This window comes from Coturnix japonica, chromosome 9, assembly GCF_054131305.1.
Source record: "Coturnix japonica strain WE chromosome 9, WE-NBRP24, whole genome shotgun sequence".
Classification (NCBI taxonomy): domain Eukaryota; kingdom Metazoa; phylum Chordata; class Aves; order Galliformes; family Phasianidae; genus Coturnix; species Coturnix japonica.
The window spans coordinates 28565547-28591936 of NC_140671.1; the positions used below are offsets into that span (position 1 = coordinate 28565547).

At 45.5% G+C, this 26390-nt stretch overlaps 2 protein-coding genes across 5 annotated transcripts; both read right to left on the reverse strand.

The window, feature by feature from the left end:
* On the reverse strand, positions 1–2083 carry LOC107323258 (forkhead box protein D4-like). Its single transcript, XM_032448753.2, has one exon. It carries the CDS (start codon positions 1768–1770, stop codon positions 1054–1056), a length of 717 nt encoding a protein of 238 aa, XP_032304644.2. The 5' UTR covers positions 1771–2083; the 3' UTR covers positions 1–1053.
* Positions 2084–2703: 620 nt separating this feature from the next.
* Positions 2704–26077, reverse strand: TMEM201 (transmembrane protein 201). 4 transcript variants are annotated; one of them, XM_085509034.1, is made up of 11 exons: positions 25853–26077; positions 21105–21225; positions 20372–20566; positions 20106–20282; positions 19112–19536; positions 18423–18626; positions 9057–9274; positions 8678–8749; positions 7745–8035; positions 7151–7282; positions 2704–6717 (listed from the first exon to the last, which is right to left on the reverse strand). In XM_085509034.1, the coding sequence occupies exons 1-11, from the start codon at positions 25954–25956 to the stop codon at positions 6620–6622; spliced, it is 2037 nt and encodes a 678-aa protein (XP_085365160.1). In that variant the 5' UTR covers positions 25957–26077; the 3' UTR covers positions 2704–6619. The 4 variants fall into 4 exon arrangements, with proteins under 4 accessions (XP_085365160.1, XP_015738160.2, XP_085365161.1 ...); XM_015882674.3 differs by having other exon boundaries at positions 19112–19503; positions 25853–26074; XM_085509035.1 differs by lacking the exons at positions 2704–6717; positions 7151–7282; positions 7745–8035; positions 8678–8749; positions 9057–9274 and adding an exon at positions 12023–15340 and having other exon boundaries at positions 25853–26076.
* Between the last annotated feature and the right edge of the window lie 313 nt (positions 26078–26390).

Genomic DNA, 26390 nt, shown 5'->3' on the forward strand with positions numbered 1-26390 from the left:
GAGAATAACAACCACAATGTCTTTAATGTGCAGCCTGTAGGAACAGCCTCAAAGCCGTCACCTGGCTGAATCTTATAGAATTCCCATGTTTTATTGACATCGCATGGTTAGAGTTTAAAGGCAGAGTCCAGAATCGTTTCTAAAGTGCAAGAAAATGCAAAATACAAACAACAAATCTGGGTTTCAACCCCAGCTTCTATAAGGATGAACTAAAACAATCAGCTCAATTGCTTTGTGAAGCTGTGAATTCCATCAAGGAGTGCTAAACAGTCCATAAAACATCATGTGTGACAAAGCGCTGCTCTGCACAAACTGGGTTTGAACTTTTCCTTAACAAACCGAAACAGAACCCTTAATGGAAGCATACTTTGTACCTGAGCCTTATTTCAGGGGAGGGGGGAAGCACAGAAACCACTGAAATTAAAAGGGAAAAACCTCCTCAGCAAATTGAGCATTGCTTAGAAGAAAAATGTTAAAATATAAATATAAAATAAACCCTGTCTGTATGCAAAACCTCATATAGGCCTGCTTTAAACACAAAGCAATCAGATTCCCAGAGTTACTTCAAAGATCTTTGTGGATTGGTTGTGTTTTTTTCTCTACCAAACTGAAAAACACATACATCACTTATATATATGTATATAAAAGCTTGAAATGAAAGCTCAAGAACGAGTTTAAGGACACTTGCAAAAATACTGTGCCTGTAGCAAAGCCAAATTTCACTTCCACAAGGACTGGCATCCCTTGACCTTCTGTATGCTTCCAGATACAAGAGGAGAACACACAGGTGAGCTTGCCAAGCTCTGCAGCCACCTTAGGGTGGTCTTAAGGTTCAAACACTAATAAACCTGAACTGACAAATCTCTGCAGAGATGAGGTTTTGCAGACAGCTCTGCCAAACACAGCAGCACATCTCAGCCACTGAGACGCAACGGGGATCTGTTCAACCAACAAGAATCTTGCAGACCCATCTTCCTTCGCATGTTTCCTCCTCTACAAGTCCATTCCCCAGGAAAACGGGCAGGAAAATGGGCATGACAGAACCTGAAAGCCTCAGGGCAGCACCGGGGCTCTGCTGGTGGCCAAAGGGCGGCGGGATCCCGGCTCGGGTGGGCTCTGGGCGGCCAAGGCGACGCTGAGAAGCGGCCAGTCTGGCTGCAGTGCGGGTGAAGCCGAGCTCCCGTTGGGCAACGCTGGGGATGGCATCGGGCTCCAGGCGGGCAGCGCTTGCGGGGACTCCGGGCAGCAGGGCAGGCTCCAGGCGGGCGGCGCTCGTTGGCAGCCCGTGAAACAGGACGGGCTCCAGGTGAGCAGCGCTTGTTGGGTCCCCGGGCAGCAGGGTGAGCTCCATGCGGGCAGCTCGGAGCAGCGGCAGCCGCGGGGCAGCGCGGGGCGGGCACCACATGGGCAGCCGGGGAGAGTCGGCGGGGGGAGGTTGGAGCGGCGGCGGTGGCGGTGATGGCACCCAGGGGACGCGTCCTGCAAGACGGGGTCCAGAGCCCATTCACCGCCGCGGTGCGGAGCCCCCGAGCGGCGGGGCAGGCGGAGGAAGCAGGGGTTGAGGCTGAGGTTGTGGCGGATGCTGTTCTGCCAGCCCTTCGAGCCGCGGCGGTAATAGGGAAAGCGGCCCGAGATGTAGCTGTAGATTCCGCTAAGCGGCAGGCTCTGCTCGGGGCTGGCTCGGATGGCCATGGCGATGAGAGCAGCGTAGGTGTAAGGCGGCTTCTGCGGGGCAGGGCTGCCCGAGGGGAGCTGCGCCTCGTCCCCCATCGCCCGGCTACACTCCGGTTCTGCCCCGCTGCAAGCCGGGCCGCTCCCCCGAGCCTTTTTCCCTCCCTCCCCGCCCCATCCCCGGGACGGTTGGGGTCGCGGGCGGGTCAGGACGGCGCATTCCCTCGGCAAACACCAGCACGGCGGCGGGTGAAGGCGGCAGGTGCGGCGGGCAGCTCGGGGGCACGGGGTCACAGCGATCCAGCCCTCGAGCCGCAGACGTGCAGGGCGGCCACCACCGAACCGGCCCCGAAATTCACCCACTGTGTCCAAATGTGCTTTTAACAACTTGCAGTGGGATGGCAGTTCCCTGCCTCAGCCAGTGATTTGGTTAATCACAGAATGACCCGGGTTGGAAGGGACCTCAAGGATCATGTAGTTCCAACCCCCTGCCTGGCAGGGCCACCAAACATACACATTTACTAGATCAGGTTGCCCATGGCCCCGTCCAACCTGGCCTTGAACACCTCCAAGGACGGGGCATCCACAACCTCCCTGTGCAGCCTGTTCCAGGGCCTAACCACTCTCCTAGTGAAGAACTTCCCCCTAACATCCAACCTAAATCTTCCCTCTTTTAACTTAAAACCATTTCCCCGTGTCCTGCTATTGTCAGCCCTTTCCAAGAGTTTAATGGATAAACAAACTCACGACTCACTCACTAATCTGGACGGCATCAATTCCTCTTCTCCAAAAGCTGCAGCACAGAACTGAGGAAGAGAAGGAGAAATGCTCAGTCTTGTTCTCAGCTGACCCCCATACAAACATTCCTCTTGGGTTGGAGGATGAGCGCAGCAAAGAGATCCAAGCTCATCTGACCGCAGGCACATACATGAGCCCAAACAGCACCTCCATCTCCCCCAAAACATTCAGCTCCCCAAGAAATAAAATCATTGTAAGGTGAATTTTTTTTTTTCCCATTTTTATTTTTTAAAGAAAAATATTCCTCTTTAAACACAAAGTATGAACTAAAAACCTCCGAGGAACAGTTTCTTCCCCCTGGAGTACAATTTAACTAAACTGTACAGTGTCAGAGCTCCCCCAACAAGTCCACATACATGACATACAGCATTTCTGTCACAGGAAATAAGGTTCAGGACTCAAAATTGTCCTCCACACCCTCTCTATATACCAATTCCATTTGAAACAGTGATGGTTACTCTCTGTTGTGATGTGCATTTATTCACATACATATATATACACACACATACACATGTGTGTATATATATATATATATATATATATATATATAACTAAAATTCAACTCCATTGGCCAAACTGGCCCTTTCTGGCCTTCTAACAGATGTGTGTGATAGAGGTTAAGACCACGGTTATTTCCTGGAATGGTACTTGGAAGAAAAAGAACATAGCAGCATCCACAGGCAACACAAGCCCTTCGTTTCAGCTGCCTTGTTTAAAGGAACCCAGTCAGTTCAGCAGCGTTTATTGATGTTCCCACTACCCAAGAAGAGAGAGTGAGAACAAAACATTCACAAGCCGAATTTGTTGCTTGAGCAGACAGGCAAAATTCCAGTGAATCTGGCCTATGGATGCCAGCAATAAGTTTTTCCACACTGCCACGGTGACCAACTCCACGTCTAAGCTTTTAGGTAAAGGATACAACAGGGCACATTCTGAGGAAGGCAGAGAATGGAAAAGGTCTGAAAATGGAGCTCATTTACATCCCACCTAAAGATTGTGGTTTTTATTAAGTAACGCTAAAATCTTTGTCAGACAGCCCATTTCATAACCATCTCTTTAGTTCCAAACACTCCAACAGTTTTGGTTTTTTTTTACAGTAGGAAAAACATTAGAAAAATAAAATTTCACCCCCAAACAACACTGTATGAAGATCAGCATCACCAGTCAATGATATTCTACAGGGGAACCAGATCTTTCCTCTCCTCCAAACCAGCTTCATACAGAAAACAGCAGCAAGATAGATGCGGTATCTAGGAGCTAGATTAAGGCCAACAATATAAAGACAAACATGGGTTCAGATCTTTCCAAATGAAGAAACCCTCCAAATGGTTTTTGTACATATGCACACACACACATACACACATATACTCTCATGTACTACTCAAGCAAAGGCTTCACATCTGTGAGAGCACCACTGGAGAGTATTCTAGCACCAGAATGAGAAAGTTGGTTGTCTTCCCTCTTCAGCAATGAAATCCAAAGTCTTTATATTGCTTTGGACAAGGTCACCAAATGCTCATCTAAGAACAGCTTCAGTGAGTGGATTCAGAAGTGCAGTAACAGCTTAAAGCGTTCCTGCTCTGGGCAACAAGAGGTGCATTCAGAGGGTGCAGCTCCTTGGTTGCTGGAAAGGAGGGGGATTTCTATATTGCAATCTGGTAGAGACAGAGACCAACTCAGGCCCCTGGTGAGTGTGATGGTAAATGAACTCAGTGCAGACTGGGAGGTGAAAGTAGGAAGTTTGCATACATGAAGTCACAGTGCACTTCTGTCAGCATAATAGAAAGCAAAACCACTGGATTTTCTGGCAGGCTTGTCTCTGCATAGGCAGCCCCTGGGTACGCTGTAAGTCAGGACAAGGATCCACGAATGGGATGTCACACATTACAACTGGACAACATCAAATGCAAACAGCACAGGTCTAAGGAGAAGCTTGTATGTTGGTTTGCTAGCATCTTGCCTATACACATGCTTGTGTGAGCCTGCACAAGTCTCTAAAGGGGATAAAAAGCTCATAACAGCAATGTTGTGGGTCAGGTTCAGCTATAAGTAACAATTCATGCAAGTTACAAAAGAATTAACTAGCAACCTGCAGCACATCCAGTTATTTCTGCTGCAGGTGTTTATCCTGGATCTTCACCTCTGCACAGGGGTGCTGGCAGTCAGGTCTGCAGTCTCTCAATGAATGCATTACCAGAGGCCTGTCCTCTGCATATAAGAGTAGGCAACAAGGAGCCTCACTAACAAGGGAAGCTGGGGAGCAGTGGCTGGAAGTGGGCCACTAAAACAGTGCAGGAAGAAATGGAAGAGACAAAGAGAGATTTAATTTTTCAGAGCTTGAATCAGCAGCAGTAAAGCCCTGCTCACTTTGTTACATGGCGTGCTGATTAGGGTCTGGCTCATGTGAGGTACTAAGTGAGGCTGCAGTAGGATCTCAATAAAACATGCAAGTGAAATAATTAAGTGAAAGGAAGGGTGGTCAGCACTCCAGGGTGTGAATTACAGGGTAGGGCAAAGAATTATCAGCAGAGAGATGCTGTGTTTCTGTGCACATGCAAGTGTGCAATAAAGGGAACAACAGCAGGAATAAGAGGCAGACACAAGAAGGTTAATTGTAATTCAAGATGCAAACACAGGACAGTGGGATGAAGAGAAAGGAAAGGATATTTGAGGTAAAGGAGACCAAAGGAAGAGACAACAGAAAAACTCTTAACAGTGTGAGTCCTGTTTCAGAAAATACATAGCTAATATGCCAGTGGGCTCTCTTTTCACCAGGTATCCTTGGCATGTTGGTAGATCTCTCTGTATTTGGGATTTCAGAATCAAGGCATAAAGACTGTTTTGTTTTTTTTCTAAGATGTATTAAATCGTGTTGAGTGTTCAGCATGATGCTCCAAATGGCCCCTGAACTCCAAACCATGCTGATGACTCACCCAGAAGTGGAAGCACACAAATTAGAAGCTGCTTTTGAGAACCTAACACTACTTTCTTTGGGTTAAAAAAAACTATCTTTCCAGAAAGCTGAACTGTCCAGAAGCAGCTCTGGCATCTCTTGCTAAGAGCACCTTGGTATTTAATTATGAAATATCTTAAATAATTACTTTGCAAATCCCAGTATCAGACTAAGGGGTGAGTTTTATACAATGTATACAATCAGATCCTCAAGTACCTCCCAACAGAATAGATAAATGCAATTTGCAGCAAGAACAAGCTACGCCACTCCTGCTTCAATGAAAACACCAGAAGCTGGAGTTGGGAGCTAAAGCCCTTCAAGCAGGGATCCCTTCTTATTACAACTAAATTAATGTCTCTTGCACAAAATAAAATGTAGGTTTCCTCTTTCTAATGCAGACCACAAAAGGTTGTCTGTTTTGGGTTTGTACATCCCTACAGCAGCACTGGTTGTGTGCGATGTGTGCATGAGAGAAGTTCCTGGGAACCAATAAGATCAGAATGGCAGCTGGTGAGAGTAGCCTCAGGGCAGAGCCTGGCTGGAAGCACACGGTCATATGAGATGAAAGAATATGACAGAGCAGTCAGGGTAACCAATGTGATCAGGCAAGCTGAAGACAACCAAAGAAAAGTTCATTGATAATTGAGAAGAGTGCCAAAGGAAAGGGAAAAGAGGAACCACTGGCCAAAGAGCCTGAGAATGCTGTTACTGTAGACAAAGCCCATCACCAGCTACTAATCTGTGTGTCTTCTTCAGCTCATTTGTTCTAATTTTCATTTTAACAGCACCGTCAGCATGAGGTTAGTATGTCAGGACAAAGAGCTGAGGGAACGCTCCTTACAGTGTAGCTTACACCTCTTCTGGCTCATGTCTCAGGTAAGTTCATTTGAAAGAAAGCATATAGAACATTTGAACAGCCTCTGGCCTTGAACCAGGGCTTTCTGAGAGCTCTGCTCACCACCTCCAGGGACAACCCTGTGATCTGTTCTACCTGGAAGTGATGGCAGCAGCCACTAAGGTTCCTCGTCATGACAGCTGACTGAACAGTTGTTATAAAAACACAAAATAAACAAACAAAAAACAACAGCATGCACCAGTGGCACGGCCATTAGATATGAAACCGTGGTTGAATTCATCTTGTCAAGGAGTCTTCTCAGAAGCAGGTGGGACCAGTAAGAAAGGAAGTGTTGGCACAAATCAGCGCAGGCTCCGGTAGACATAGGCTGATGTGAAGATAGCATTGAGAGTCAGACTCACTGCTAGCAGACCTCGGAGAGCGGAGTTACCAAAATGACCTTGGTAGAAGAGGAGAATACAAAGAGAGAAAGGAAGAGTAGGAGGAGATGTTAAAAGAACTGATGAGATAAATAACAGAGAACATACTCTGCATTCTCTCTTTGCCTGGTGATTTCACTGTAAGCAGAAATTTCTGAAGCACTTTTCCTGTTAGGAAAGATTCCACTGCACTCCTTAGCTCTATTTTCATTTTGTCCCTCTTCTAAACACACACATCCCCACCCCTTTCCCTCTGTCCCAGTTGAGCTCTCTGGCTGTAATTACTCTGCAAATGGCCCAAAGAATAGGAATAATCTTGTTAAAGATTAAGAAAAGCAGAGAGGAACCACTTTTGCTACTGATTTCTTTGACCTTAAGATCAGGTTACTACCACAGGAAAGATCTCAGTTGCCCTCATGGTCACACTGAAGTGCCCATGGGACTTGCACTTACCTCTCCAGCCCACCAAATCTTCCCCTTTGGTAGTTGTATCGACCACACAGGTAGATGAGTGTGATGAGTGATCCTCCTTTCTGATGGAATTATTGCTGCAAATACTGCCTCCTTCCACAGCAGATCTCATATCTGCAAAAAGAGACACAAAAATTCAGAAGGCACCAGTGGAGGTCAAAAGCAGTACAATTTAGCAGCCTACAGGTGGCTGTGAGTAATCAATGCTTGCCTGGTAAAGTCATGAAAAGATTGAGATTTGGAACTGGAAGCAAAGGCTAAATTTGTTTCATAAGTTGTCTATATCAGCATCACCAGACCTGTGGTTAGAAGAGTTACCAAACAAGGCTAAGGGCAGTGGCAGTAGTATCCCTGCAGCACCACTCAGTGAGAACAGGACATCTGCTCTGGCAGAATAGTGGCTCTCCAAGCGAGTGAATTCATAAGGGAGCTTTGGTAGCCTAATAATCTCCATCAACTGAGTCTTTCCCAAAGGTTTCCCATCTACTGTATGGCCTAGATGATGTATGACTTTACTTGCAATCCAACTCTATCCTACAAATGCACTTCCAAGAGTGCAGCAGGCTGCCAACGTACCATGCATTCCCCGCTCGCTGAGGTTCTTTTTGGGAAACGAGGACAGCTCAGTTGTAAAGATGTTGCTGTCTGAGTGGGTGTGAGCCTCTGAGCTGGTTGGGGTGAGCAGGGCCTCATTCTGAGATGGGAAAAGCAGCAGCTTCTGTCCTTTCAGGTTCAGTCGGGCAGGGCTGATGAGTGGCCGGCGGTACCGCAAGGAACTTGAGCTGGAAGTCACAGAACCAGCCACTGATGGTGCTGGAGAGGGGATGCGTGAGGGAGCACAGCTGGCTGACAGCAGGGAGAAGTGCTCTGAAATGGAAATGGCCCAAGAAGAGAAAGAGATCACAACTCCAATAAAAAAGGCACAGTTTTCTTAAACAACTGCTAAGGAAGAGAGAACAGGAATTGCAAACAACCAACATACCTGGCACTTAAATTCATAATTCATTCAGTTTCTCACTTTGCAAAACAGAGAATTTCCACATACATTTTGGTACATTCAAGGATAATGTAACCAAGTTTGCTGCACTTGGAGTAGCACAAACAGCCCATGATCTATCTGGGGTCAGGAGTGCAATAAACAGGCTCAAGAGGGCAGAGCAGGCAGGGCAGCTAAATTAGTAGTTCTGTGGGCCAGGAAAGGAGAGCAAAACAGAAGAGTTGCCCTAAGAACAAATTAAAGCCTCATTTCAAAGCACTCTCAGTTCATATATTGATTAGGGAAGAGATCCTTGCTTTGTCTCACTGATTTCAGTGTGAGCTCTCCCAGGGAGAAGATCCAAGTCTTATTTTAATGCAATCTCACTTAGTTGGAACTATCTCTGCAGTATTTTCATCAATGCTTTTACTGGGGTGTGAGCAGGGAGGAAAGAATTGAACTGGGATCACACGTTTCAATCCACCCGATGCAAATCTTGCAGAGATGCTTGTTTAGGAGCCTCAGTGCATTACCTGATGTGGGAGAGTCCTTGGACTGTGATGACTGTGAGGCCGGTCGACTTCCACTGAACAAGTAGCCAGAATCTGAAAAGCAAAAACAAAATAGCTTAAATCTAGATGGCTCAGCTACTAGAGGTCTACTCTTGAAAAAGGTAACTGCATCATCTTGTCATCAACCTCAGAAGGGGAGGGGTTTTAAGTTTAGGCAGGAAAAAAAGTCTCTGTTTTCCTAAGTAGACTAAATGCCGGAGACAGAATAATGACTTTTTCCCAGCTGCAGGGGAACAGATCTGTCCAACAGTCTCTAAAAACAAAATAAGTGATCCTCCCCCAAAGTATGTGGAATGAAAAGAATCTAAATCTAATGGGTCCCTTCTTTCCACTGCCTTACCTGCTCTGGCCAAGGAGGGGATGGTACCCAGAGAGAGTGCTCTGTTGAGACGTCCCGGAAGAGAGGAAGAAGAAGTTCTGCGTGGGGACCTGAAGAGCTGCTGGTTTGTCAGCTGGAGAATACTGGGTGGTGTTGGGACAAAGAGAGACGTAGCAGAGGAAGAGAAGCCAGTCCCAGTGCCATTGGGAAACAGAGCAAATGAATCCCCAGAGAAATACCTGTAAATGACAAGCAAGACAAACATTGAGGAATGGACAGGTTCCAGCAACTCCTTCCCTCAGCTCTAACCAGGGGACCCAGAATGCAACAACCCAGTTAGAACAGAAAAGATTTTGTAGGATTTTTTTGTACCAGAACTACAATGGTGGATGTTCCTCCAGCATATGAAAACTTGGACTTGTTACTAGGATTGTGTTAACTCTTTAGTGCAGGAATACAAGATACAGAATGCTCTGAGTTTATGGGCACATTTCTACATCTTTGAAATGGGGAAGGAAGAAATGCTTCAACTGTGCACCGACCTGTTCTGCAATACAGGCTGGAATGAATGGTGAGACTGTTTAGAATCTCAGGTCAAAGACTTTTCCCCTGAGAAAATCACTCTGATATAAACCATCAGAATGTTTTACAAAGCCCAAATACACAGAACACCAATAACAGAGCGTATCTGATATTTGCTACATGCAGTTGTAAAGCACATACTTAGAAATTTTGTGTCTCTGGGAAACAAGCAGTTATCTGCTTGTCTTTACAAACCAGAATCGGGGTCTTACCTCTCACACCAGTAGAGTGTTTTTATGAACAGACAGATAAAGGTTTAGCTCCATTTGAAAACTAACATTCAGATCCCTTTGATACAACTGCCTTTGTCATATTCCTGTTGGACTCACCACCATTATTTTACAGATAGGAAGGAGAAGCAAAAAGAAGCTAAGTAACCTGTTCAGGTCACACCAAAACTCTGTGATAGAACAGAGACATAAACCTGGCTATCCCAAACCTAACCTGAGGCCTAGGCTGTTAAATTTTCTTTTATCCATATATCATAATTAACCACTAATGTGTACTATTGTACTGGTGCAGAGGGAACTGTGCTCCTGCAGCACACTCTCCAGACAGTACCTCATTTCTAATGTGTAAAACACCATCTCCATCACAGCCTCTGCTGAAGTTTCAAATTGGCAATAGCAACGGCAACCGTATTCCTAGATCTTTGTTTCCAACAGGTTCTTTGCAAGTGAAAGAAGGGAGCTGTAAAACAGTGCTACCAATCTGACAACACAAGACGAGAGAGAACTGACAAAATGCACTTAAAAGATACCTGCATCAGTTAGCTTGGTTTTTAAGTACCACTAACCTCTAATCTTCTGACAATATAACTGACAGGACGTGGCATTTTATGCAGTTGTTGCAGTCATAACTGCTGCAGCACGCAGTTAATACATAAATAAACTTTACAATTAATTTCTGATGCTCAGATTTTGTGATGCACCTTTGCGGTGGTTTACAATTTAAGGATCAGCCCAAAATGAACCATTTCTCACAAGCTGACACCAATTTCTATCTTCTTCCCATTCCTCCTTGCAGACATGTACATCAATACCCATGAGAGCAGTTCCACTGATCACGTTACCCCAGCAGAACCTGCTTTGGAGCCTCGCTTGTGTTCTATACCCTCTAAATGAGTGCTTTATAAAGGGTGCAATGCTGAAAGTATGAGAACTTGATTTTACTTTATAACAACTGAATGACATGCATGAAAAAGTCTAGAATTTGAGCAAGGTACCTCAGGGATCTCCTGCGAGGTTCTTTAATTAGAAACAGGCAATAATCTTGTCATATAAGTAATGACAAAGTACGAACAGAATATGAAGGGAATATACAGATACATTTTTAAATGGAGATACCAGACTTTGCAGCCTGTAATCAGACTGCAACATTTGGAGGTTTAATCTGATTCCTGATGAAAATACTGAGACAGATGAGAATAGAAACATGGTTTTTCTTCCATCAGAGAAAAGCCAGCAGTAAGCAGGGAGTGAAGGAATATATCTCTCTCAGTCTTGTGCTGTCAAATGATTTATGCACGTGCTGCTCTCTCGGATATCAGAGATGCGATGCAGCAACATTACACAGCGCTAGCGCACATAGAAGGAGCAGTTCAGATTTAAGATGATAATTTAAAATACCTTGTAAAACTACTTATCTGCTAGTACGAGGCAGACATCAACAATCCCGACCAGCTTAATCAGGCTGAACAACATCTGAGCCAGTCAGCCTCCTGGTGCTTGCAAGCAGGCCATGCCTTTAACAGCAGCTAGGAACTCATCAATCTTGCAGCAGAAAGTGCCCAACCTCTTCAGGTTCCAGAGGACCTGGGAAGGGTGTCATGCTTCACAAACGTGCAGAGTCCTTCAGTGCACATACAGAAACACATTTGCCTCACCACACATACAGACACAAACAGCAAATGGACATACTGACCTCCAAAAGGGACAATTAATTCCTACTTCTGTGCAGAAGGATCCAACTTTACACAGCTCCTTGCTGCACAGGAGAACAGCATTAGGATTAAGGGCTGGCCAAGAATGGCTTACACGTAGCTCTACTCTGAATAAATTCCTGCTATGTGCACAAAACTCTTATCCTTCTCTATACACTCTTCTCAAGTGTTTGCTACTGTTGTGCCAAAAAACTAGATGCTGCTAAAAAGCAGCAGTGCTGTCACGGATGGAATTCTATGCCTGAGGTTGGTCAGCAGAACTAAAACTTCCAGAAGCAGAGGAAATAAAGCAAGAAAATCAAGAGGGTCGATAAGGCAGGAAGCAGTCAGATCACAGCCCTTTGCTCTCAGATTACTGCATTTCTCCAAGCCATTTGTGGACGTGATAAAAGCGGCTCTGGCAAGTGGAAAAAGTAACCAAAAAATAAAGAGGGGGGGAAAAAAAGGCTCTGGAGTCAGATGATTTGTGGAAATAGGGCCCGGAAGCCATTTATTTCAGAACTTAGTATTGAGAACATCAAAAAATCAGTATCTTAATTAGTGTTTACAATGATCACAGCGTTACTAGACAGTTGGGCACAATTCCTCTACACAGATACTTGAGGGGGGAAAAGAAAAAAACCACAACAGAAAATTAAAGAAGTGCATTACAAGGCATGGGACAGTACACTGCCCTGAAGAAGCACCTCCTGCCAGTAGAGCCTCCTCTCTCCCAATATCTCCCCCTCCTATCAAAGCTTGCATGCTTTTTAATTAACATTTTAACTGCAGATATGCTACACCACCCATAGAATAGGGAGAGAGAGAGGGAGAGAGCATGGGTCAGGTCAGACTACAGAGGGGCCCCTTCATGCTAGCACGCAACATGAAGAGTCAGGCAGCTTGCTGTACATATCCAGGTCTGTCTGCCTGGAATCAGCCAAGGTAGCACTTGTCAATTGTTAGGTAAAACGTTTCCTTTGGAATTAAGTTCCCACCGTAATTTACCTACAAACTATCCCTGTGTAACCATACTATGTTCTGCAGACAGCAAGGCTGCTGCAGCACAGTCTGCTTAAGCAGCTCATTGCTGCCTTGTTTACTGCTAGCTGCAAAACAAGCAAGTTTCTGTAAGCTGATACACGGTCACTTGTCTGTTCTGCTGCATTACGTCAGGCCACCAGCCAGTTCCATAACCTGTGCCTCTGGTCAAGGTGACAGAACCAGGAGTAAAGAGCAATATGGCAAATAAAAAACAGGGATGCAGGGACAATAATGTTGAGAAAGCACAGGTCCCAAATACATTAAGATTTTGATACTGGAACAGAGCTAGGAATTTCATTTGCTGAGTCTAAGAACTGTTTTCTCCTACAAGTCACTCTGCTTTAGGTGAAAAGGGAGGGATGAACTGTAGCTGAAAAGGCTCCAGCTGCCAGGTCCTGCACTGATACCTTTTGGAATACAGATGTGGTGTTTGACATCAATTGAAGCCCCCCATAACTGGTGGCACAAAGGTGTGTGCACATTCCACATCAACAAAGCACATTTGTTGGCAAAATTAGAAGGTTCAGAGGACCTCTTTCCTGCATGCATACTTTATAGCTTTGGTCCCATATGAGGCTTTACAGGGTGCTCTTGGTACACTTCAGGACTGAGTACTGCCCCTTTCATGCGAGAGCATCTGCTAAGTCTCAGAGAAGCCTTAGGAGTACATGCAGGTGATGGCACACCTGGAAAGAACTGACAAGTTACATGCAAGATCACACAAGTTCAATGGCAGCTATTTAAAAACTGAAAGCCACGTTCTGCAGCTCCCCAATTTCACAAGCAGAGTCAGTCTGGAGTAATGAAACCAGCTATTAATTTGATCAGTTTATATAAGTATAAATAATTTGACCACAATACATCCATATATGACTTCCACAGTATTTAAGCATGATTATTAGCTTCACATCATTTCAGCTTACTCAAAAAAATACTGAAGTTAAAATAAAACACTACTACACCATTTCTATATTCCTCTCCTGTCCTCACCCTTTGACACACCCAAGCTCAGTTCACTAGGGCATGCAAAACACAGACATAGGAAAGGAGAAGTTACTAGAAAGGAAGGAATGGGATATAAATATAGGCTAAAAATGTAAAAGGTCAGGAAGGGGTCAGTTTGCATGCACAGATATCAGGGAGGGCTTCAGGAAGACCAAAAGCAGCAGCAGCAGCAGAAATACTTACTCAGTTGCTAGCTTTGGGTCCTCACTTCAACCCTCCTAGTGTCTGCAGAGTCAATGAAAATCCAAGAGTACAGCCCAAGTATCCTCATATTCCCACCCACACTCACTGGTGGTAAATGCAGGACAAAAGCACAAGCCTGCCAGACATGCAGGCACTGCTGCCCCAAGATGCAGCTGCAACAGTTCCACTGAAGCAGAGCAATGTAGTGTTGTCAGAAAGTTCATCCAGGGAAAGGCACTTAATAAAATCACCTCGACCCCTTTATGCATCTCACTTTGCTGAGCAGGGTACAAGGTGTTTTAGAGCTGGAAGGCCAGCTACAGCTGCCATAAGAGCTAAGAAAGTCAACCAGCTGGAGCAGGCTTGATTTTAAGTGAGGCACAAACCCACTAGGAGTTCCTCACCACCTCAGCTCCACTCTGTAGTCAGACAAAAGCATAAAGCCAGTGTCAAAAAGCAGCACCTAACATGAGAGGCTTTGGGGGCCAATACCTTCTAATTCTGCTGAGTTAAGGTGTTGGCATCCTCTAGCCTGCATGGCTGGGAGAACCGTTAGGCAACAGAGCTGCATCTGGTGACCACAGGCTACTTACCACCTGTTTCTCTGTAGCTTTAAATATAAATACCTCTAAAGTGAAAATAAGAGGCTCAAAGCACCAATCAAGTGGTTCTGGATGATTTCTTGTCAGTGGCTTTTTTTGTATGTTACCAGCCCTTTGGTAGCTATTATTTCCCTCAGCAGAAGGAAACGTGTCATACAAATCAACACCTCAGCCTTGCAAGGACAGTGACACCACGTTCAGATGTGGGGCTTGCACCAGAATACTGAGCTGCTGACATACATTTCCTTCTGCTGGAGCCTGAGGGAGAAAGAAACCTGTCACAGATGGCATTTCTAACTGCTGAGCTATTTCTTAGCTGAACCCCAGGTTAAAGACATGAGATTGGTAAAGCACCTTCCTTACAGAAGTTATAGTATGGCATGTTGTTAAGAAGTGTCTATTTGGCATTGAAATCAGGTACTGCAGGAGTAGAGGCAGGAAAGGCAGCGATAGTTTCCTTCGAGTACTATTTTTTTTTCCAGAAAGAGACAAGAGTAGAATATTGATAACTGAAAATCACCTTCTTCAGACCTAAATGTCTACGAAGGAGCTCCAAGGACACAACCAGTACAGATCTAATATTAGCAGTTTATAAACCACTGGGAAAACAAACATCCTTTTCTTTCTTGCTTCCTTCTCCTCCTATTCCATCAGCCCCAACAAAACACGTAAGCAAGGCAAAAAGAGAACTTCTAAGAGACCAGAAATGCATTTGCTGCGTATTTGTTTGCACCAAATAGTGGGAAAATGAGCTCGAGTCTGAAGCAAAGACACCTTCCTTGGCATGAGGAGTCGAACTCCAACATCTGCTTTGTTATTTTGTTTTGCTTTAAAATTTTTTTTTCCAATTAAGAGTCCAAAATTCTTCAAATTGAAGAAAGCACCGCAGAGACCAAGGCTTCAGCTGTACAGGCTGGTCACAGAATGAAGCAGTTTTCTGGTGTTCTGCTATGCAATATTACTGCAACCTGTAAGCACACTTCACTTGTATTAATTTGAATAAAGTGAAGACAAAGAGTTCTTGCCTCAAGTATTTTTTTTTTATGCAGTGTTATCTGGGCTTCACAGTACAAACCCCATTCCTTCCCCCAGTTCTACTGACTGCCTGCTGAAGGAATTGAGGGCGCACCTCCCTCCTCCATTCCATTACAGCACTGCATAAGAAAAAAAGGCAAGAGAGGAAAAGACCAGGCACAGCAGAATGATGTAGAACAACAGAATAACAGTGTAAGAAGTGCCAGAGCTCAGAGCGCAAACACAGGGCATGTTTAAATAGATAGAAAAAATTAAAACATTGCTAAAAAGAAGAAAACAGCTTTTCAGAAGACTTGAGGGGCCACAGCAATAGGACCAAGCAACACTTGACACAGCCCTTTCAGCTCTTGTAAATAAAACTCCTGAAGAGACTGACCAGCATCTTTGCTGCCACCAAGTTTCCTTGCTACAGGGCAAGAAGATTCAGATCAATTCTATTCTTTCTAAAGAAATCAAGCATGATGTTACTGCAACCATTCCCACATACATTAACAACTTGTCAGCTACTTCCCCTCACCTCACCCCTTTTTCTTCTTCTAAAAGCGTGATTCCTCCCACTACTTGGATACACCTAAAAGCAGAGCAGCAAGGGGAAACTACCACTGCAAGACTAGCTGCTTGTGAGCTCACATGCTAGAAGGAACCTTCAAGTTCCATATACAAACTAAGTTCCATATCCTACTAAATCTCCTAATAGTGAGAAAAAGGAGACAGAGTGACTGTGGAAGTCTAAGCCAGTACTAAGGACTGTGCATATTTCAGGCTTTTTTTCTGCTTTGAGGAACTCCCGTGGCTCCTTGTAAGTATTTACTTTAGAGGAACAATTCTCTGAATTCAATAAATATCCATTGTCCTCGTGGAAAATAAGACACAGTAGTTGTTATTTAGCATTTTAGAACCCTAAGGCTGGAACAAGGAAAAGTGGAGCCTGGAGTTGGAAGACAAAGCTTTTGGGTTGGGATTGGTAAGCACCAGGAAACAGAAGGGCAGAACCAGGCTCTGAAGATGCTGGTTCCCTTTTGTGCACGTGTAAATAAGCAGCCACCTGAACAGCATAGTTTGTGAGCACCAGAACGGACAAAGGCATTGTGCTGGAGGTGGATATGGCAGTTATTTGAAGGCACCATTAAAAAGATACCTAAAGGAGAGCACACACAGGAAATAGGTTTCTGTGTCCCCTTCCAATACCAGCTGCTATGTTACAGTCACAGTATTTCAGCCAGGAGCCATACCTGCCCATGATACACTCAGCTCACCTGGCTTAGTGTTAATGGATCTCTACAGAGCTTTTTGTTAGTGCTACATTTGTGCTTTCACAGTGAATACTGGCTTGAAGAACAATAACTATGAAAGCTATGAAACAGATTCTGTTTCCTTAAATAAGGTTCTTAACATTTCACCTGCTTCTCCAGTATCCAGGAGCATCTGGATCTTTCAGTGGGAGATGCAGAAACTTCACAGTGAGAGCTCCATTCTTATTTTAGAGTTTTATGCATAGGAAGATCAAATCACCCAGCGAACATATCAGACTATTACCATGGCATGTTCTGCCCGCTATTCTGAATATAAGAGATTTCCTGGCACGGTGCTGTTTCCTCTAGAAAGCCCTTCTCCAACTGCAAGACCTGAATTCAGATGGGAAAAATCAGTGGAGTGCCTTCCAAAACTATGCACAAGATCATCATACTGCTTACCCATCAAGGACCCAACAAGCTCAAGCTTCATTCTGTGTATGCAGTAACCCAGACATCCAAGCTTTCAGTAGATGACTGCCAGGCCCCTTTCTTTAGATAGATGCATTAGTACCAACGCAAAGTTCCACTAAGACACCCCACACTCCCTCCAGTAACAAACATAATCCATTTCTATTGCTATGCAGTCCTGCAGCAGAAGCTCCCATCCCTTACTACAGCATGTCCTCCTGTGTTCTCAAGGACCTGCATTTCTTTTAAGGAAAACACTGACTGGATAAGTAGTGGTATACAGCACAAGTCAGCCATATAGCACAACACAGACTTGCTAGTACCATGTATCTCCTCTTTCTAAGGCCACGGGAGTAGAGGAACACAGTTTCATCCAGTTGTGCTTTTACACAGAGGCTCCTCTTACAAAAACAGAGCTAAACAACCCACACAAAGAAAACTAGTAAAGAAAACAACAGTCACTGGTAGAACTGAAAATTAAGCCTAAAAAATTTTCAGATATCTAACCAAGACGCTTTGAGCTATGTAACCTTTTAAAGCACCCATTAAAATATATTGAAGTTCCAGTCAAAAGGACTTCAAGACTCCTTTTCACTTAAGACAGGAGTCTCAGGAGACTGGCAGAGCAAGACAGCATGCAGTTAAGTGATGCCACATGGTGGAAGGCAAGAACAATGTTATGGACTATGCATGTCCCCTCCTTGCATGCCCACACACCATGCAGTGTTACTACAGCACACGCCAGGAGGACTCAGAATCCAGAGGCAAGTTTCCATCAGTTTGAAATTAAAGCGACCAGCACCATTAGAAAACTGAATGTGGCCCAGGCCTCATGGAGGATCAAGGAAGAGGATTCCTCTGTGACTGGCTAAAGATGGACAGGCAGTGAGAAGAACCAGAAGGACAGGAGAAGCCAGAATCTCTTTGGCTGGAGAAGCAGGATGGGAAGGAGTCTGCATTTATGGAGCAGTTTGTGAAGCACTTGCTGGAAGAACTGGCTTTGGGAAGGTTGGATATTTGCACTGCTGACGTAGGATTCAGAAGGGTGAATGGATGCAGCAGGAGAAGCTTCCTTGGCTAGCACCAGCAGTGGGAATGCTCCAAGAAGCTAGCACAGTGGGAAGCAAGGATGGCAGGAAAAAATATACGTATATATAAAAGAAGAAAAGATCTTCACTGCTTTTCTAATTAAAAAAAATAATAATAATAATAAAAGGGAGAGAAAATAAAAGGAGGAGAGAGAAGCACCAGTCGGACAGAGTTCATAAGGCTTTTTTCCTCCTTCCCCCAGCGTCACTGCTCTGGCTCTGACCTTCGGGGCCGGTATCTCCGCTGGCCCGTCGATTTCCGCGTTGCCACTGCTGCAGTGAAGCCCACCAAGCAGCATAGGGACGTGGTGCCAAATTTGGCCGTGTCTAGCCAGCTGGGTGTTTCCATCTTCAGGTACCTCTCAACTAAATGCAGGCTCATCACTATGAACCACAAGACTGAAGCAAATGCATCAATTCTTCGGAGCCTGCAATGTCAACAAAAAACAACAACAAAAAGCAAAAACAAGCAATGAAGATACAAGGTAAGAGTTGAAACTTCAACAAACCCCATCCCTTAGCTGTGAGGAAGGAGTGGGAAGGGAAAAGCTGGGGGAAAAGCGGGTAAAATTCAAAGGCTGAGCGGGCTACGTGCTGCAGATGTATCATCACCAGCCTTTCCCATTGCTGCGCTAAGTACCCACAACAGATCAGTCTTACTCTCCAACATGTTCCCAGTGCAACTGTGTAATTTTCCATTCACTGTGATTCCAGCTTAAACTGAATGAATCAAGGCACAGAAAAGAAGTTCTGCCATTAAGCTTGCTAGAAATCCAAAGAACATGGAGAACAGTGCCACCCAGTACTATTACTATGGTTGCCATTCTGGGGCTGACCCATGACTCACTGAGTCAAGACAAAACCGCCAATGCAGTTTCTCTTTAATTGGACCAGAAATGAAGAGCACACCCACCTGATCCGCCCAGCCAAGAACATTGCTAGCAGGCAGGTGAACAACCCAAGAACAGCAACTGCCATCTGATGATTCTTCCCGTAATCCCATGCAGCGCTCAGGTTCTCCACCATCTGTTCTGGGAGCATGTGGAGCAGCTCCTGCCAGCCTGCCACCGTCATGGAAGTGTCATTTCCCAAGTTTGCATGTGAGCCTGTGCCAGTCCTGTTCTGAACTGATGCTGGACTGGAAGAGGCAGGAGCAGGGACTGCAGCATTGAGTGAGAAGGGGTCGCCTGACCCATACAAGGCCAACAGAACCAGGAACGCACAGCTGAGGAAGGCCAAGAACCGCAGAAATATCACCTGAGCTGGTGTAGTTATGGAAGTAGTGGAGGAAGATGAACACAAATTCTGCAGAGGAAGAGAGAAACTTCTTGTTAGAAGCTGGAAAAAACAAACAAACACACAGTAACATTTTGAAATGGTGCTTTACTTAGACTGTAAGGTTTACTGAACAGTTCTGCCCAAGTCCCTGTCCATCTCTGTATTGGACTGATGCTGCACGGGACATGGTAGGGTAGCAAAGAACAGAGCTGCAAGCAGAAGCCAAGGTCTGCTGGGCACTGAGCTGAAGTTATCATAGATCACCTTCCATCATACTTATTTCTTTCTTCCTGAACTCTGTAGTCTCCTGCACTGTACTCATGACCTGGCTTTCCTATGTCCCCTTTTCTACCCGTCCAATGGTTCTAATCCCACTCTTTCATGATTACATTTCTGGCAGCCTCCTAAATGACAATAACAAGACAGAAGGATCATATTTAACAACAGAGAGTATCTATGCAAACTATGCCACATCTTTCTAAACTTCTGCCATGCACTTATGGTCCCAGATTTAGAGATCCCCATGGCAGCCACCAGCATTGATATATCCCCCAGCTATAAAATCAGGTGCAGAGGCACTGAGTTTTCTGTACTGTCCCCTATATTCCCTCTTCTCTCTTGCAACATACCTGAGCATAGGCCTTGTCTGTCTCACGGCGTTTGAAGTGGTGGCTGAGCAGCAGCGCCCGCAGCTGCCGATTCTGATGCTTTATGTAATATTCCACAGCAGCCTGGCATGGACGACACAGTTTGTAGGTCTGCTCCAGATGGTGCTTATACACCTCAATCTCCTCATCATATTTGCCCTGATAATAGGAAAAAACAAACAAGTAGGTGAGCACTGTGGATCCTTACCAGATATCATGCTCAATACTGACACATGAACAAGACTTACCTCCTCCCTTGGTGAGAATGAAGCGAGCTGTTTGATCTTTGTAGTTTGATGGTTGTTGCATTTCTTGCAAAGCAAAATTTGGCTGCTCACCCACTGCTGTGGTTTGGTGGGATCACAGAAAGTTGTAGCACCTGAAACAACATGGTTGAGGTGTTCCATGTATTGAGCGGGGATGGGTTTGTTGTAGTCTCCATTCTGAAAAGAATCAAAAAGAAACAAGGAGGGAAAGCAAAAGTGAGATCATAAAAATCAAGGGTAGGTAGTCTCTAGCTGAAAACAAAATCCTCCAAGCTCTGTACTCCATAATTAAGAAACAAAAAGAATAAGTGAAAAAGAGATATAACACTTCAGATGTTCTCCTCATCCACTGTTCTATACATCTACTGTAAGCAGTTGTTGGGTTTTGGTTTAAGAAAGGCCTTGTTATTCGACACCCTATGTGACACAATTAGTCTATTCCAAAGTTAATCATTCTATATTAAGAAAAAATAATATATCTTCAGAGATATTGTTGAAAATGACAAATTTTCTTCCTCTGCTTTACAGGGCAAATGCCTTGACATCACTACTCCATGTCAGCACATCCCTGTACACGCAGACGCTCTCTCAAATGTGAACAAGTGTACTCAGCAGCTGATTGTAGGCCCTCAACACAGAGCCACCAGTTATCAAACTGCTGGATGATACCACAGAGCTCCTCCCCAGCCACCCTCCAGGCAACTCATCAGGGTACCTCCTGGAAACCGTTGTACTGCTCACAGTTGGGGCAGTCCCAGCAGTTGCGATTCCCATACGGCACCACTGTGTCCTGGTTACAAAACCAGCAGTTCACTGTCACATGTGTGGGCTTCTTCCTGTTAGAAACAGAAACGTGTCAGGCATCAGCATCAGATCTGACGTGAAGGAAAGCAAGGGCTTTCAAACAGGGAGAGAGCCTGGAATAACAATCAATCTTCCCATTTAGCGTGTTTAACTGTCCGACTCACAGTAGTTATTTTAGCAAGGAAAAGAACAATTAGAGTAGAAATAAATTCCTGCTTGATGCTAATATCTCTTTGTGCTAATACAGTGGACAGGCCAGAACTTTAATAACAACCTTGTGAATAAACCGCTTCTCTGGCTTTTCCAGAGGTACATTTGGAAGCAGAAGTCATGTTCATAATCACCAGCATTCATATTCACAAAGAGTACAGTAGAGTATCTGCTTAATATACAAGATCCCAGGAACAGCCCATAAAAGCTGTGTATGATGGTATTCAGAAACCTAGAAAATGAGCTCACTGCTATAGTGCTACCTGCCTTGATTATTATGGAATTTTTCAAGGACAACTGCGTATCAAATTAGCCCAAGGTTCAGGCATTGTAAATAACTGTTTCTTCTAACAGATTTAGCTAAATAAGAAGGAAATGAGGAATTATCAGTCCTTCCCTGGTTTTTATACTCTGGAACAGAACAGATGAAGACTAATCTAATCACCTGGACCAGAAAGCCCTTGTTTTGTTTTATTTGTTTGTTTTCAGACAGTACTGCAACAGAAACAGCTGTGACATGGTGCCATTAGAGGTTTTGACAAATGCTCGAACAAAAAACTTCAGTATGTTGGCCCTTACGCCTGCCTGCTCATGGAGCTCTGCATTTGTCTTCAAACCTGGAGCAATTTCCAAGGGGAAGCTTCACATCAACACAGCCCAGCTGTCTGGGCTTAATCATAACCAGCCACAATCACACCTCCAAGGGAGGGCAGCTGCAGAGCCAAAGCAGGGACTGGCCTTGGTGGCTGTGCAGACAGACAGGTCCAGCTGCTGCCTGCCCCATTTGCTGCCCAGCTCCATAGGGCACGTACATAAATACACCGCTGTGACAGGCGAATGGCTGCTAAAAGTTGGCCCAGTCAGGAAAAAAACAACAGCAGGACCCCTCATAGTGATCTGTGCCAAAAGGAACAGAGCTGTGAGGCAAACATCAAACATCTAGAGCAGCACGGAATGCAACTTTGAGCAATGCAGCTCAATGAGAGCCTAGAGAGCAAACAGCAGGAGCTGAAATGCCCAAGTTGGGAGCATTCTGCTCTTTTTTGCCCTCTGAAATTCTCTCTGTCATTGCAGTGTTCTGTACAGAAATACCTGAATGCTGAAGAAATGTGATGTGGAGCCCCACAACCAAACAGGCAGGTGGTTCTCCCCTTAGTTACACAGGCTTTTATCACAGCTTGCAGCTGGATGCCTATAATAAAGATTCTTCCCAAGTCCCATTTCCACAGACCATGTCTTGAGAACTGGTTTGTAAAACATCAAATCCTCAAGCCTCCTATTAAATGTTCCTGAAGTATGAATGACAAGGATAAACTCAAAGCAAAGCACCAAAAAGAAGCTCTGCAAAGCCAGAGTGCATAGAGGATTCCCTGCCAGATGCTGAAAGGAAATGGCTGGAGCTACTAGGGTGACAGATTCTCTTCTCAAAATAGATGTACACTCCCACACCCCTCCTAAGATCAACACTGTCCACTTAATTCTTTGCTTCATTGCCAAGGGGGCTCAAAACAGTATGCAATCTGAGATAAAAATACAGCCACTGAAGCTGAAAGGCATGAGAAAGAAGAAAAAGAAGAGAAAAAACAGAAAAATAAGTGGCTAGTCCAATTACCCTTGAGCTTTCACTACCAAAGATCCAGATTAAAAAAGCCACACAATGAATGAACTGCAACACCTAGTGGTGCTAGTTTCATCTCACTATCCTAAGTGTGAAAGCTGTCAACATATAATGCATGGGATTCAGCATGCTAGCCTAATACAAATCCTACTGTGCCTTGAGCATTGACTTTGACAGCAAGCACAACCTAAATTCCATCCCCAGATGTAGGTCACTGCACAGCTCCTTGAACTAATAGAGGCACTGGAGCAAAGTGCTTCAATCCCTCCCAGCCTGCTGCTGAGTTATCCTCTAGCAAAAAGGAGATGCTGTACTTCAGCCTCTACCTGATTCCCTCTTCTGTGACACGATGGAACAGACAGAAGCAGTAGCAGAAAGTAGCAAAGCAGGATCTGAATAGTTAATACACTCAAGATCCTTACATCATTACCAAACAGGATTCCTCTTCTCATGCTTGAGGTTAAGGATGTGCTACCAAGGGTTAAATAGCTGCCATTCATTCATGAAATTTATGCAAAAGAAACTGCTACATCCTCGATTATTTAGGATAAAAAGCAATAATCCTCCCTTTCCTGAGGCTATAATCCTGTTGCCATAGAAACATGTGAGGAAAAAAATAATAATTAAAAAAATCTGGATATAGAAGGAAGAAAAAAAGGTTATCTGAGGCAAAGCCATGTAGGTGGGGAGCTGATTTTCTAGCAGCTGGGCAGGACTTAATAACAACAAAAGAGCGATTCTCAAATACAGACTGAAAGATGTTCAACTACCCACACCTTCAACTAAATCCACACAGCGACTGAGCATCATAAGCCAGAGCACACGGTGTTTCTGAAGTCAGACATTGTTATGACAGACAGTGCAAACCTATATAGGAATCTACCTGTGCTCAATGGAAAGCCATCTGCAAGGAGTTTATATTCCAATGCTGCATTAACGTGAATTAGCTTCCCTGAACAAAAGAGCCACCCTGCAAAATTAAACATGAGCAGCAAACAGCAATTGAATTCCTGCACGTCTGCTGTACCAACTTTAAACCTAGTGGCACACACACACTAACAAGGTAGAAAAGTGGCCAGGTTTGGACTGTTTTCTATGCACAGGGATTTTGCATCAATGAACTGATCCAGCTCACAGCCAGGGAAGCTCAGTTTCTGGGTGGCACTCACTGATCTGCAGCAATTCCAAGCTGTGCTGTCAAAAAGGGTCTTCCAGGGCAGACCCATTGTGATAAGAAGCATCCCAGCTGTCTGGGATCCAAGCAATGGTTCCTATGAGCAGCCTCTGCCACCACTGACCTGAATAGTCCCAGGAAAGTGACCCTCACAGGGTATTCTCTATTGGTCCTGGTAACAAGTCAATAGACAACAATCAGGTGGGGCACAAAAAATGAAGGGAAAACGGCTACAGTTGCAGGTCTGAAGTCAGCAGAGGACTTCCAAGAACACCAAACCAGCCAGTAGCAACGCTGTGATTGCAAACAAATCACAGTTCTTTCTGGCCCAAACTTGTAAAGCTTAAGGAGCTGCCCTGTTATCAGGGTATACATCAAATCCTTTTCCACCTTGGTTAAAAAAGGCAACCATGTAGGCTGCTGCCACAGTTACAGCAGTGTAACTCTACATGTTAGCACTGCTTTGCACTAGGTTGTTCTGATTTATTTCCCTTTCTATGCGAGCTGGAGCTGTTGTGGAAAAGTCACCTTGTTCTTACCTATATAGTATTTACTTGCTCTGAAAATGGAACTGAACTGTATCATAGCACTAACAGCAATAGCAACATCACATCTCCTTGGATCCCCACCTCTCTGATGGAGCTGCTGCCTTACTGACTGAAGGACTCATTTAACTAAGACAAGAAAGCAACACTGGAATGGTACTGAAAAACAAATACAGAGCCCTAAAGAATTATCAGCATCACACGATGGAACTATTTATAGCCCGACAAGGACTTGCTAAGAAATGCTTTCCATTCCAGAGGCTTTTTGACAAACTTAAGCACAAATTCCATCTCTTGCCTCAAAGGACACATTAGAGTTAACAGGGTCAAAGCCAGCTACCTGCTTCACCTGGGATTGCTTTAGGCCACTAAATACACCACAGAAGTGCCAATACCTGCTTACAGGCTAACATACCACTGATGGCTTATATGGCCATATAAGCTGGAAACACTACATAGCAGACCTGAAGCATAAACCTGACAAGAACCTTAACACCATGAGCCTGTAAGGCCTTCTTTTACCTCCAAAGGAGCACTCAGCTGATGAATAAACTGCTCAAGCCTGTTCTACTGCATGGTCTAACATGCCTCTTATTCAGTATATTCCCACATTCCAACTGTGCAGCCTGCAGAACTAAGCTCTGCACTTTTCATATCCTGAACTCCCTCATTTCAAACACTGGCTTTAACTGATCTAAGTTTGTCCTAAGATCAGAAACACCGCACACACATTAGAACAGAATAATGGTCGCTAAATAATTCTGACTTCCCTTGCTCCCTGCAATCACACCTTCCTGAGCAAGAAAAACGTGTCCACAAGAACCAAACCTCTCTCCTCAATCCCTAGCACCACATGCACGCTAACAACCACATCCTACATCCTGGAGGAAGGAAAGACGTTCTGAGCACGTTTTTAAAGCACATCTCCCGCTGCAGCCGAGCCCTCGGCGTTAGAACACAAAGACACGGAGCGATTCCTGGGAACACGGGGAAATGCGCCCAGCCCTGGAGGGTACAGCCAGGAAACCTCCCCCTCTCCCCGGCCCTCGAGGCCTCATGCCGCCGCCCGGCCCTCATCCGCCCGCCGCTCCCCGGCCCGGCCCGGCCCGTACCTCCGCGCGATGCGGTAGAGCAGCAGCCCGGCGGCGGCGGCGCACACCGTGACTCCCAGCCCTGCGGTGGGGCAGCGGGCCAGCAGCGCCCCGGCTCCGTCCATTCCGCTCCCCCGCCGCCGCCACCACCGCCGCTGTGACCTCGGCGGCGCCGCTTTGTACGCGGTTCTACCGCCCCCCCCCCGCCGCCGCCGCTCCGCCCCTCCGGCCCAACGGGGGCGGGAGCCGTGACTCACGGCGCGGCGTGAAAGGCCGGAGTCGTGCGGCTGTAGCGCCGTGAGTCAGCGCCGCAAAGGCCGAGATCGTGGCCGAGGAGGCGGGGGCGGCCGTCGGGCTCCCGGCCGTAACGGGGGGCGGAGGGGCCGTCGTGCCTGGCCCCACGCCCGGGGCTGCGTGCTGCCCGCTCGGCGTGCTTGTTTTCCTCTTCCCTATGGTTCTAAACTGGGCTCCCGAGGCGCCAGCCGTGCTGCAGCGAGCACCCTCTGCAGGGAGGATGCGGCAGCCGCAGCCCGGCCCGGCTGCAGGCCCAGGCCTGGAG